This window comes from Macaca thibetana, chromosome 17, assembly GCF_024542745.1.
Source record: "Macaca thibetana thibetana isolate TM-01 chromosome 17, ASM2454274v1, whole genome shotgun sequence".
Taxonomy (NCBI): Eukaryota; Metazoa; Chordata; class Mammalia; order Primates; family Cercopithecidae; genus Macaca; species Macaca thibetana.
In genome coordinates this window covers 8,617,438-8,631,816 of record NC_065594.1, presented here as the reverse complement: position 1 = coordinate 8,631,816, position 14,379 = coordinate 8,617,438, and the positions used below count along the sequence as shown (strand labels likewise).

Here is a 14,379-nt window from a genome sequence, read left to right as displayed (position 1 = left end):
GACTTTAGGATGGGGCTGGTCACTAGAATGAAGAAGTCATTAGAGGATTGGAACTTTCAGTCCCACCCACCGACTTCCAGGGAGAGGAAGGGAGGCTGGGGATAGAATTATATAAACTTTATAAACTTTTTTATTTTTTTTGAGACAGAGTCTTGCTCTGTCGCCCAGGCTGGAGTGCAGTGACACAATCACAGCTCATTGCAACATCCGCCTCCCAGGTTCAAGCAATTCTCCTGCCTCAGCCTCCCGAGTAGCTGGGATTACAGGTGCCTGCCACCACGCCTGGCCAATTTTTTGTGTGTGTGTTTTTAGTAGAGATGGGGTTTCGCCATGGCCAGGCTGGCCTCGAACTCCTGGCCTCAAGTGATCCACCTGCCTTGGCCAAAATTATATAAACTCTTGAATGTGATTCAACAGGCTTTGGGGTTGGTGAGTATACTAAGGTACAGGGAAGATGGTGCACCCAGAGGGCATGGAAACTCCCCACCTCTCTCCCTGCCAAATACCCTGCTCTATGAATCTTTCTAGTGAATTATCAAATCTAAGGAGGCAGTTGTGGGAACCTCTGAGTTTATAGCAGATTGGACAGAACCTTGGGTGGCCGCTGAGACTTAGGACTGGTTTCTGAGGTGGACATGGTCTTGTGGGACTGAGCTCTCAACCTGGGGGTCTATACTAACACTGGGTCCTTGGTGTCAGAACTGAATGGAATCACTGGACACTCAGCTGATGAGGAAGAATTGGCTGTCAATATGGAGAAACCCTCCATACCCTGGGCATGAGAAAACAGCACTCACTAGGGCATGTTCTCAAGGTTTACTTGTAAATCAATTGCCAGGAAATTCCTACTTAAAGACTACTGGAGATTCTCTTCCAGTGTGTGAGGACACACATCAAGTCTCTGGTAGAGGGCACTAGTCCAACTACGGACCTTCTAGAAGATTCAGTCGTGATACCAGAGAGATCACAAATGGGAAGGTATAAAAGGGCAGTGTCTGCAAATGTACTGGGGATTGCTTTCCATGCCTTGCTCCCCAAAGTCCATCTCACCAGGAGGGTAGCTGACTTGAGAAGACTGAGTTCCCCAGGCAGACGGGCAAAGGCGAAGGAAGGAGGCGGGAGTGAAGGAAAGGGATATCCTTTGCCATTTCTCAGGAGCCAGGCCAGCCTCGGTATAATCTCCAAACAGGTGCAATTTGTCTTTCGCATCTTCCTTTTCTGCGCCTTTCCCCACCCACCTGTGCTGCTCTCCCTTGGCCTGCCTTGCTGCCCAGGGCCCCCCATGATGGGATCCTGCCCTTCCAGGCCTATCCCAATTGATGTACTTCCTGCCTCAACCCTGTCCCTGGCCCAAATCAAACCCCCTGTTCCTTCAGTGTAGTTCATTGAATCTCCAACTTCACTGTACTTAATAAACAGCTGGGGGCTTTAAAAAAAATGGCCTAGGCCTCCTCTTCAAATGTTTTGATTCTGTTGCCTAGGGCATCACTGCAGGTGATTCTAATATGCATCAGGCCTGTGAACACAGACAAAGCTGATTCTGACCAGATGCTAAAGCTTTTTTTTTTTTTTTTTTTTTTTTTTTTTTTTTGAGACAGAATTTTGCTCTTGTCACCCAGGCTGGAGTGCAATGGCACAATCTCGGCTCACTGCCACCTCTGCCTTCTGGGTTCAGGTGATTCTCCTGCCTCAGCCTCCTCAGTAGCTGGGATTACTGGCACCTGCCACCACACCTGACTAATTTTTTTTTTTTTTTTTTTAGAGAGATGGGGTTTGACCACGTTGGCCAGGCTGGTCTCAAACTCCTGACCTCAGGTGATCCACCTGCTTCGGCCTCCCAAAGTGCTAGGATTACAGGTGTGAGCCACTGTACTCAGTCCAGATGCTAAAGCTTTCGATTGCATTTATTCACCTCAAAAGTTTGGACAATGGATGGGTACTTATTAACAGATATTGGTGGAATTTAGGCATCAGTTTAATGGATATGAAACAGTTTAAGCAGCAATTTTTAGATTTGGGAGACAGGGCAGCCCTGTTCTGGAATCTGCAATAAATACACCTAACTATTCTGACTTTCTGCACCTTCTTCCCTTCTTCCTTGTCTGAAATCAGAGCCTTAGAAATTCCATGTCCCCCATGTCCCCCCACATCCCTCCACCTCCAGTTCCCATTAGACTCAGCTGATAAGAGCCTTAACTTAGGACAGGGCTGGTGCTAAGGGGAAGGGACTGACCATACTACTCTCTCTGGGCCACCCGTAAGCCAGGTTTGCATGCTCAATGCTCTTCTCCCAAAAAGAGAATACATTGCATGTCAAGACGCCAGAGCTTATGTGCTTTACGGTTGACAATTGATCCCCACATTCCCCTCCGTCTTTGTTCTCTCAATGCAATCTCAGCTGTGAACTGGGTGTTTGCGGCTGAAGTGTGTGCCGGGGATGAAAGCTGGGCCGAAGGAACCAGGCAGTGGTGCTGCCAAGGCCTTCCGCCCTCCCTCTAGTAGCTTTTTCATCTGGCAGATAATTCTGGTTCTATTCTTAGCACTTAGGCAGAAATCAAATAAGACTTAAACCCAAAACCCAATGTAATCCTTGTGCAGTGCCTGCTGCATTTAGAAGCTTCGGGAAAGCACAGAGAGAAGCAGCCTTGCACTTGGCACACCCGGCACCCAACCCAACTGCATCAGGGGACACGGGGCCTCAGAGCCAAAGCTTGCCCACAGGGAGGGCAGAAGTCTCTCCAGGGAGAAATTCACCCTGGAGTGGAAATTTCCATCTTTTATCTTTGGGTTCAAGGTGCTACACACTGGAGAGTTAAGAGAGTCACCCTGACGGAGAGCTATCAGCACTATCTTCTTTAACTGACTTTCCATGTTATGAAGGGGAACTTGTGGGACACAGAGGTCTACCAGCTCGCCCCACCTGAACCTAAAGCCCATGCTCAGAACTGCCAAGCCTTGGAACCCCCTAGAAACTCGTCTGTTTCATAGAGAAGCATACTCAGGGATTGGCTTCTAGCATTTCAGGGCTACAAGACTCGACAGTCCTCATATAATTCAATGCTTTTCTATCACTCCCTTAACTGAGACTAACATATCTTGCTAAAAGAGGAGGAAAGGCGGCAGGAGCTATACATTACAGGGGGTAACACCGCACACTTTTCTAGCTGAACCATAACTTATCAGCATCTTTCTGTTCCTGAGTCTCTGGAGACCCAACCTTCCTCATGCTCAAGTCTCTCAGCCACTGAGGGCAGGGAAGTGTCCCCAAGCCTGTGGTTTGCAAACTGTGTGCTGAGGCACCCTGGGCCACTGCGGCAAATCACAGGGCGCTGCAGCGTTTCTTCCATTAATACTCCCAAGGGAAACACACCGATGCTGCCTCCCTGGGGGATACCATGCGAACTCCTGGTTTGGGGGGTTCAGAGTTTTGACATTAGCTCAACATTAGCTCACACTTCATCCCCTTTGATATCATAACTTTGCAAAGCTGAGGTTTTGGCTGCTGCTGTGATAAAAAATATGCAGTGAAAATCAGTGTGAAACAAGATACAAGGATAGCCTTATCCAATCCGATGCCAAGGTCTGAGAAGTTGTGTGGGGCCCAAACACAAGCAAGTCATTGTGGTTCCTTAAGAATAAAACAAAAATATATTGTTTTCTTTCCATTTATGTTCAGTTTTTCAAATGGCCACAAAGTTGTTAGGACATACACACTTAAGTGGCTTAGACCTAACTCCTTAATAAATAGAGCTGCAAGGTATTTATTTGGCCTTGAGACTGTGAAAAAAAAGTTACTGAGACACTGTGTTCCCTGTGAATTGAGAATTTTGGAACCTCTACCCTAGGCCTCTGAGCTGTCCCTGCAGTGTCATCAGGGGCCATCTCCAAGGGTCTCTACCTCTACAAGGTGGAAGGCAGATTCCAGTAGGGGACAAGGCAAGATCTCCCAGCTGTCTCCACCTCCACATTCCCTGGGAACTGACCTGAAGGCCAGCAGAGGTGAAACCTGCTCTTTGGCAGCTTCGCTGAGGAGCAGAGGCCTCAGAGTCACCTCCAGCTGAGGGCAGGCCCTAAAGCGGATGGGTGCAGAGGCGGGTCTTTGCAGTTCATCAGTGAGGAAGGAGGAACTCCTTTTTGATAAAGCAGTTTCCATCAGTGTGGAAGGAGGCGGAAGGTCCTTTTAAAGGAACCACGGGAGTCATCGAGGAGGACAGCTCTCGCGTGTGTGTGTGCGTGTGCGTGTGTGTGTGTATGTGTGCATGTGTGTACAATGTGTGCATGCACGGGAGGGCAGCCAATCACATGGGACCCATGGCTCCATGGGTGAACAGTGGTGAGTTCTTCCTTAGAGAAGAACGGAAACAGTCCCTGGCACTGGGCAGGGTCACCAGTGAGTGTACCAGGAGTTTCCCTTCAGGAAAAAGTGGGGGCCACTCTCAACACTGGTCTTTGAGGCCAGATGTGGGCATCTGGATCATGAGGGGTGGCCACACTGGTGAAGAAACTCAGATGGGGGCACAGAGGCTTCACCCACGGTGGCCTTGGCAATGAGGTCATCACTGGAGCTGTCCCTGTGAATGCTGCTTGGGGTGATACCCAACACACAGAAATTAGGCTCAACCTCCATGAAAACAACAACAATGGCAAAAAGGAAGGATGAGACTTTTCCAGCAGGAGTCTGCGGGGCATGGGGCCGCTTTCGCCCCTCCCGCTCCTCCTTCCAGCCAGGTCAGACATGGCCCTCATGGACCTCAGCTTCCCAGGGCTCCTCACACCCTGCCTTTCCTAGCTGACTCTGTCGGAAGAAGCGTATATCTGGCGTCAAGCCCTGGGCTTCTCCTGGCCGGGGAGAAAGGGTGTCCGGGTGTAGGTGTCCCTGCAGCAGTAGCAGGGTCCTGCTGCTCCGGATCACACACCAGCGAGGCTGGGAAGGGGCCTGTATTTGTTGTTTTCCCACAAGCACCTGCTGTCCTTAGAGAGGAGAAGAGACCACTGCAGACCTACTTTAACGTTAAAAGAAGTCACAGAACTCACAAGGGAGAAAAAGAAAACATTTTAACGAAAGGAGAGAGGAATACAAAGGGTTGGGGAAGGCTATGCTTGGATCTCACTATTCTGTCCACTGCACACCTGAGGGCATGTGGTCCCTGGGGAAGTCCAGCCTTCTGCCTATCTGCATGGCTAGCTACGTGCCAAGGACACCTGAGATTGCTCCAATCCCCTCACGGAGGAAGCCACACCTGCACATGGTGGCCTGTTCCCAGGACCACACTAGATGGAGGAGAAGTGCTCACTGATAAAGACAATAGTGGGCAATGGGAACAGACCATGTGTATTTCAGCTTTGCTGACTGATTCCTGGGGAAAGAGAATAACAGATGGTCAAGAGGGAAAATGGGATCAAGCAATGAGAACATGGCAAATATCTGGTCCTGTCCTTGACCTACAGTGAAAGCCACATCCCCAGGGTTTGGGGATCATTTTATTTATAAGGTCTCTATGGTCCAGACTGAACTAAACCATTTCATCAGCCAAAGATTAGAAATTTCAACATGAACTCTCACATTTTTAATCCAACCAGATTTGTGTTTTTGACCTTGTTCTAGATCACAGAGTATTTCACAACGGGGTAGACAGTGGCAGGAAGCCATGGAACATCTGCGTCTTACAGACAGCACCTCATTTTATCAGAGGGGACCCAGATGGATCAATGCAGACTGGTGTATGAGCTGCCGTCTGCAAATAGCAGAGTCAAGGACTGATGAGTTCCACTGTGAACTGTTAGGAAGCTGTCTTTATAACAGCAGAGACGTGAAAATTATGGTTCCCTGCTAAGGCCGCAGCAGCCCACCACTGCGCTGGGCAAGATACTTCATTCATCTAGGCAGGTTTGCACTGGCTTATTACAGGAGGTGTAATTGCTTTTGTTACACATTCATAGGAATCAGGAAAAGACATTCTTTATGCTCCTCATTTTCAATGCCCTACTTACCAACTTCATCCCTGATGTTTGCAAGTTCGATTGACAGCTCTTTTTCTTTCACAAGGGCACTTTCACTCTGAAAAAACAAAACGGATACCGAGAGTCCCCTAGTTTTATGCTAGATAAGCACTTTCACATGATTAATTAATGAATCGTATTAAGCAAATATTTATAAGTCTAGTCCTTAAGGAGATAATTTTCACATTATACAAGCATATAAAAACTTACAAAGTCAAGTCTGACTCATTCATTTGTATCCCATTCAAATGGCAAAGCTAGCATTATAATATTAATAACACCCATGGTTGTGCTTTTGTCTGGATTACACTCTTGTATATCATCCTGCAATAATTCTTTGCATATTTATGTCCCATGCAATCTATTGCCATATATTATTATACAGTGTTTATTATTATCACTACTATGAGATTTCCAACCATTAAAAAAGTCTGTGCCATATTTCTCTGAGGGCCAAATGCTTGTTTTACCAACTGTTTTTTACACTTACCCTTTTGTCCATACATGATTAGCTACTTAATCAATAATAAAGATCAGGACAGAAGGCTTAGCATGAAACACTTCTCTTTGTAATATGACCAACAACATTTAAGGTTTCCAAGTTTTTTGTTCCACTGTCAGCATCAATAGATGAAAAAAGAGGAAATCTCAAGCTTGAAATACCATTTAGTGCAAAAAATGCCACGTATAACTAAATGACTGCTAAGTTGTTTTCAAATCAAAGTAGGGAAGTAGTTGAAGATACGCTGAATTTGTAATCTGCATTATTGAGTCACCATAAACAGCATATTATGATTTTATTACTCACAATTACCAGAAAAGATGAGCTACATAAATTCTCTTCAAGTTTGAGATACCAAAAATACAGGCCTTCAAAGAAAGTCTCTGTCATTCTGTAGCATAGACTCTCAAAGCAAACTGATTTCCAGAGAGGGAATTTTGAGTAAAGTGTGGACCAAATACCTAGCGTGAATATCATCGGGGCCTTGAGAATGTTTTTTCTTCCTTAATAACCATTGCCTTTGGTTTCAGCACCTCTGAAGGACGTGTGCGGAATGTGACCAGACCGTTCTCACAATATTGTTTCCAGTGTGCTGTTCTGAGACGCGGGTAACAAGTGTGCTGCTTTGGGTTGGTGGGAGGGTCTCGGGTTATCCAGAGGGCATTTGCTAAGCTGTGTCATAATATTCATCATGTCAAAAATAAAACCCTATTTTCATAATACACTGAGAGCTATTTTCATCACAGGAGTCAAAAATTATTAGCTACTAGTTTCCTTAAGAAAATGTAGCAATAGATCTGTCCCTGAGGGAAACGGGCCCTGCTATAGTCTGAAGGTATGTGGTCCCCTAAATCCCCCTAAAATTCATGTTGAAATCCTCACCTCCAAGCTGATGCTAATAGGAGGTGGGACTTCTGGGAAGTGATCAGGTCATGAGGGTGGAGCCCTCACGAATAAAATTAGAGGGATCCCAGGGAGCTGCCTTGCCCCTTCCTCCATGTAAGGATACAGCCCAGGTTCTAATGTTTACAGGAAAGTGGCCAGCACCAGACACTGAATCTTTTGGAGCCTAGATCTTGGGCTTCCCAGCCTCCAGAATTGTAAGAAATAAATTTCTGTTATTTATAAACCACCCAGTTTATGATATTTTGTTATAGCATCCCAAAGAGACTAAGACAGACCCAACGGACACCTCCCATCTCATTTCTGAAGTTCTCTCCTTCCATCCCAGTCCATAGCATCCTTGTTTTCCCTGAATTTCAAAGCTAACAGTTACATCTGAGAGCATGTATTTTCTTGCCTAATCCTACCCTGTATCTCAATATTCCTACTCTAACGCCACACCCACTGTGCAGGGTTGTCATGAGGATTACATTAATGTATGTGATGTAGTTAGTGTCCAGCACTTAGCAAGTTCATACAAGTGTAAGTTGTTACTATATTTCTGTTTCCTTGTATTTCATTTGCAACTGGAAAAATCCTATATATAACAGGTGCTTTTCCATATTAATTATCTAAATGCATTTAGAATTTCTATATCAGTCTTATCCTCTTTTTTTTTTTTTCCTGAGACAAGATCTCGCTCTGTCACCTAGCCTGAAATGCAGTGGCGTGATCATAGCTCACTGCAACCTCCATCTCTGACGCTCAAGGTATCCTCACACCTCAGCCTCCCAAGTAGCAGGGACTACAGGTGCATGCCACCATGCCTAGCTAATTTTTTGTATTTTTAGTAGAGACGAGGTTTCACCATGTTGCTCAGGCTAGTCGCAAACTCCTGGGCTTAAGCAATCTGCCCAATCTGTAGTTGCCACAGTACTGGGATTACAGGTGTGAACCACCGTGCCTGGCCTTATGCTCTATTTTTGTAAGCACCTTCTTGGTCTGCCTTGATTTTGCTTAATTTTTGATGTGATTCAGAGATTAGAGAAGCCAGAACAGGGAACATGTTCTAATCAGACAGATCACAGGGATTATATGCTCATTCTAACAGCAGCATAATATGGCCAGATGACAATCAATGTGTTCCTGTAGGTTAAGCAAATTTGGTATTTTGGAGAGTGCTAATTTCGGTATTGACCCTGAAATAATCTTAACCTAGTGGAAAAACTAACTTGCTTTTACTGTCAAGAATAATTTTGAATACTCACATTCTCTAATTCCTAAACACAGCCAGATAATTGAAATAGTATGCTTATCAGTCCAGAAATAGCATTACACAGCGGTCACTCTCAGAGCAATGAGAGTTGCAAAGACTTAGACTGGGCCAGGCAGTGAACAATCAGAACATAACAAAAACAACAAATGAACTCTAATTTCTAACTCAAAGCCAACATTTCCCTCAGCTCCCTGTCATGGCCCCTGCTGGACGTTAACAGAGTCATGCCCCAGGGATCTCTCACATCATAACAGATCAGTCCACACTCCCAGCCGCAGAAGAATCAGGTCTGTGGGGAAGGAGTGGCTGAAGGCCCTATGAGAGGGACAGGCCTCTTAGGGGTGCTGCTGACTATGAGGGAGTTGCTGAGGAAGACCCTGAGACTTGAATCACTTCGCTGAAAAGCTAATGCTGATACTTTGTGGCCAGGCCTTCCCCATCCATCTGTTGCTTTAAGAGGAACACAAATAAGATTGATGGAAACCAAGTGAGAACTGGGAAAAAAAAAAAAAGCAAGTAAAGAAAAGAAGGGGAGAGATAGGCAAGGAAGTGGAAAGGAAATAGAGTGAGATTAGAGACCTTGTACCATCTCCATTTGGGGAAGCAGAGGCTGTTAAAACAGATCACGAAGACCCAGTGAAAATGACCTCGTCCACTCTTTTGCAAGTTCAGGCTCTAAAACCAGCCGGTTCCAAACTATAGTCATTAGATGGCTTACCAAGGAAGGGCTGGCTGCCAAAGATAAGCAACAAACCTGATGACTAAAATGTCAAGGAAAAGAACTTAACTCTGGCAAGCTCTGGCTAAGTATTATTTACTAATTACCACAGGTGATTCATGCTGTCCAGCACCGAACACTCTCTGTAGTCCAGGCACAATGTCAGGGAAGCCCTTTATGTCATTTACTCCTCGAGACACTGTCCAGAGCGTCCCGGGTTTTATTTCCCTTTATGGAGGAGGAAATTGGGGCTCTATGGTGAAGTGGCTGGCCCCTGCACAACCCACCAGGAAATGGCAAAGGCAAGAGTTTCCACCCAATGTCCACACTCTTCATCAAACATGAGCACACCAAGATTTCCCCTCCTAGCCATACTTAGATAGAAGCAACAAGATCCAAATTGCACTGAGCCTTGGCTTGGATCTGAGCACTTATTACCAAGAAGCTTTTCATGTCTGACTGGGAGAGAGGCAGGGTCCGCTCCTGACTACTCTGTCTCAACAGAACAATGCCCTGGCTGCATTCACATCCCACTCCACAGCCTGAACTGCCTGTCTCTGTCCTGGATGTGGATTCGTGAGTTGCACGTTAGTCTGTTTACAGCGTCTGGACCCATTTCGCCATAGCCTACTTGGGCTATAACTTCTGAGAGACTTTAGTTTTCCCCACCAGCTTCTAGAAGGATGCTGTCTCATGACCTCTGAATATGTTGCTGCTGAAGATGCTGGCACAGCTCAGCTCTGGCTCGCTAAGGCCAGCCTGTGCAGTTTGGCGACAGCCCTTCTTCCGTAAGTGCTTGTTTTTGAAAGGATATCAACTCTTCTAATTTATGAATTCTCTGCATAGAGTAAGTTACTTTTTGCTTTCTGCAAGCCAAACCAGAATGACGTAGTGCTACCCTGCAATGAAATGAGTCAATAGCTGTGACTGCAGGAACACTGTTCCTTAGGCAAGAGTGAACTTAAAGGAATCTTCCATTCACTGTTCTTTGCCTCAAAAAGTTATTCCTCCATCTATCATGGTTCAACAGAATCCAGTGTGATCTTGCAAGGCCCATAGGTTCTGTTGAACACCCAGGACTCCCTTGGAAAGGATCTCAAGTCTCTAATCCCCTCTATTGCCCAAACTATGCCTGGTCTGGGTGATGACACCGTGGGTTGACTGAAATATGAGCAAGGCCTCCTCTGAGGGCCCAGGGTTAGATCAGTGCCTCTCTAAACAGGGGATGAGTGGAAAATTCCCAATGAGTGCCAAGTACATGAGCTCCTATTTTCACTCAAGAGGGCTAAAAATAGAACTCAGCGTTAATCATCCAAACTGTCCTGGTGATATAGTCCAGAAATTGCAAAGCCTAACAAGGCCATCCCTCTAAAATTTCTGTTTATTCTATGACAGGCTTAACTGGAAGTTGACACTTTAAGAACATTTATCTAAGCCCCAAACCAGCAGCTGTGTCTTCTTAGCTACCTCTTTTATTTGGTCATGCACCGCTCTCCTTTGCACGCTGAGTTCTCCATTCATTCTGGCGTGATCTCTTTATTCATAGATGAAATGCAAGACAAGCTACTCCCATGAAACATCCAGCTCACTCCCTGTACGTCTTGCCCTAAACATACCCCTGCAAGTCTGCTATAGTGAAGCCTCCACTTCTTTTTAGACATGGCTCCCCATCTAAGACTTTTCACAAACTCGCGGGGATACTGCCTTTCACTTTTCCTTGCTAGAGCAGCCTTGCAGAGCAGACAACCCACTCATCATCCCATTAACCTCAAGCAATCAGATGTGTGGCCAAAGCCCAGGCAAGCCTGCCATACTCTGTTATTTTAACATGTGTGCTCAATGGGCATTATCTCTTCCGATGGTTGGTGCTACCCCGTGAAGCTGGTGGTAATGGGAAGTGAAAACGCCTGTCCTTGTTAGCATCATCTGTGTGATTCTATGCTTGCGTATCAGCCACCTGTGCCACTCCTCAAATTAGAAACCAACAGAACAGCTATTTACTACTAAAACTGAATGCTGGGTAAATCTGAGGTGCTTTCACCCCAATTCATCCAGAAATAGGAAATGTACACCAAATAACACATACTCACTGAGTGCCTACTATGTGCCTGGCAGACATTTCTGCTCTCAGGAAGCTTGACTTTCAGAGAGTCAGTAAATGGATGAACAATTACAGAACACTGTGGTCTAACCCAGCAGGGCAAGGCTGTCTTGGAGATTTAAACTGAGAGCAGCAGGATATGCCGAGAGCACCCCAGGCAAAACAGCATCTGGGACTTTTTGGGAACTTCGGTCAGCCCATCAGACAGGCCCCTTTTCCCTCCAACGTTCTGCCTCTGGTCTATGAAATTCCTGGCAGGAACTCTTGGTTGGCTACAGGCGTACTGAGGACAATTTCATAAAACTCACTGCAGATTTTCATCAGCTCCTTGTTCCCCACCTGATTTTTTTTTTTTTTTGAGACAGAGTCTCACTTTGTCGCCCAGGCTGGAGTGCAGTGGTGCGATCTCGGCTCACTACAACCTCCGCCTCCCAGGTTCACGCCATTCTCCTGCCTCAGCCTCCCGAGTAGCTGGGACTACAGGTGCCCGCCACCTCACCCGGCTAGTTTTTTTTGTATTTTTTAGTAGAGACGGGGTTTCACCGTGTTAGCCAGGCTGGTCTCGATCTCCTGACCTCGTGATCCGCCCGTCTCGGCCTCCCAAAGTGCTGGGATTACAGGCTTGAGCCACCGTGCCCGGCCCTTGATTTTTTTTTTAAAAAGAAAATACATATATATGTTAATTTAAAAATATATATGTAAGCCCAAAGACTCCCAGCTAATCTTTCCTATATTTTTAGCCTGCTCTGAAATCCGTGTGGATCAGGAAAATCCAACCCTGTGAGCTGGGCCATTTTTTTTCCCAAGCTAAACAATCGAACTACAACAGGAAATTAAATAAGAGATCTATAGAATTCTGGTATTTGAGGAAACATCCAGATCTGTTAAAATTGTGAATTAAAAAAATTCAAATATGACATGCATGCACACTAAATTGCAAAAAGGTTAAAGCTTTTTTCACGCTTCTCAGAAACATTATTGCTTTTTACCCAGGGCTCCATGAGTTTAAATCAGGGTTTAAAATCAACAGGGTAGAACTTCATCTTCAAAGGAAAACACTCTCTTTTGTATTTCAAAATGAACCAGCTGCAAGGTTACAGCAACAAAACACAAGTATCTGACTTGTTTTCATACCACCTTTTGTGGCTATTGCACTCACTTTCAATACTAATATTACGAAGATTGGCCAGATCCATAACATATAATAGCTCTGTGGAAAAATCCCATGGGAGGTGGACTGACCTTTTGTTTTTCATTTCAGTTCTTATAGCTTTAAGGCAGCACTGACACTATGCCTTGAGTTAATCAATAAGTATTATTTCTTTCACATATAACTAACACTAGGGCCTCTGTGTTTTTGTATAATGATCTGCTTTTCTGCTGTGAAATGAAATTTCATATAGGCTTGTCAGAAACAAAGTATCCTTCCCATTTAATACTCTTCAATACATTTCAGTGCCTACTCTTATGAAAAACGAGCAGAGTCATACCATATATTAGAAAAAATCAAAATGACTACAAATGCATAATTTCAGCCTTTGCCTTTGTGCATGTGGGGAAGAGCCACTGGGTAAAAAGACATCTAGCTTTCCCAAGAGGCTGTAGTTAATAAGGGAATATCACACCATACCTGGATTACTAATGAACAATGGGAAAGGACAGAGATTAATGGGGCCAAGGAGAAGAAATGCTGATCCAAAGAAGTCATGCTGGGAAATTCTGGTCCCAGAGTAAGTGCAGCAGAAAGGAGAATTAGCCAGTTGCCTGCGTTTTAACCCATTTGTGTATCACTTAAGAAGTTTCTTGACCTTTCTGGATTCTATCTTTCTCTAATAACCCTCCCAAATGTATTACTGTCAGAGCACTTGCGCATACCTGGGAGGAACAGTGAGGTGCCTCTCCCCACTCCCACCCCTGCCAAGAATTTAGAGACACGGTAAGTAAGACGAGTCTCTGAGATTAGAATCAACACATAAAAGGCTAGGGTAGAGATATGCAAATGAACCCCTAAAGGGACAGGACCATACCTAAACCAGCAAGTCTTGCTGTTGGACTGAATCTGTAACACGATGTGAGGAATAACAGGTCCATTACAAGAGGAGTTGGACAGTGAAGGGGGCTTAGGAAAGGGAGTCACCAGGGCCAGGAACATTTCAGGGGAGCAGGGATATGGGAGATGAACCTAGTAGGCTCTGAGGCCACTGGATTCTTATAGAACAACTCGCTGGCTCAGATTCCATTCTCATCAAGGTTTCTTATGAGCTAGACTTTTGACTCTAAAAGGAAATAATATGTTTATCAGGCTTGTTATCGTTTGCTTGCCAGTTATATTTCATATGGTTAAAAAGGACGCTTGTATTCTAGTTTATACGTCTAGTTTATTCCTCTTAATAACTCAACAATTCTAACAACCATCAATTCAGGAAGGCTATGGATAAGGAGTTTCTGTGCACATAGAGCTCCTGGCTTCATCCTGGACCAGGTTGAGTCCGTAGGTGAATGGGCCCTTTGGAATCCATTTGGGTCATACCATTCCTTTCAAATACCTGTATACAAGTCTTTCCACAGACTGCATCTCTGCTCAAAAGCCCAAGATAGATCCCTACTTTTTATTTAGCTCAAGTTTAAAAACCTGAGTCTTTGGCCAGGCATGGTGGCTCACACCTATTATCCCACCATTTTGGGTGGCCAAGGTGGGTGGACTGCTTGAGCCCAAAAGTTTGAGACAAGCTTGGGCAATATAGCAAGACCCCAGCTCTGCCAAAAAAAAAAAAAAAAAAATAGCTGAGCGTGGTGGTGCACGCCTGTGGTCCCAGCTACTTGGGAAGCTGAGGTGCGAAGATTGTTTGAGTCTGGAGTTCAAGTTTATAGTGAACCATAATCACACCACTGCACTCCAG

At 45.2% G+C, this 14,379-nt stretch overlaps 1 protein-coding gene across 5 annotated transcripts in view; it reads right to left on the bottom strand.

Annotated features, from left to right (window-relative positions):
* The window catches only part of MTUS2 (microtubule associated scaffold protein 2), a 625,283-nt gene that overhangs the window by 63,768 nt on the left and 547,136 nt on the right, over nt 1-14,379 (bottom strand). For all 5 annotated transcript variants that reach the window (XM_050766814.1, XM_050766813.1, XM_050766816.1 and 2 more), the window contains one exon: nt 5,992-6,058. In XM_050766814.1, the coding sequence (XP_050622771.1) occupies nt 5,992-6,058 (67 nt within the window). The remainder of the gene's footprint in view (nt 1-5,991; nt 6,059-14,379) is intronic.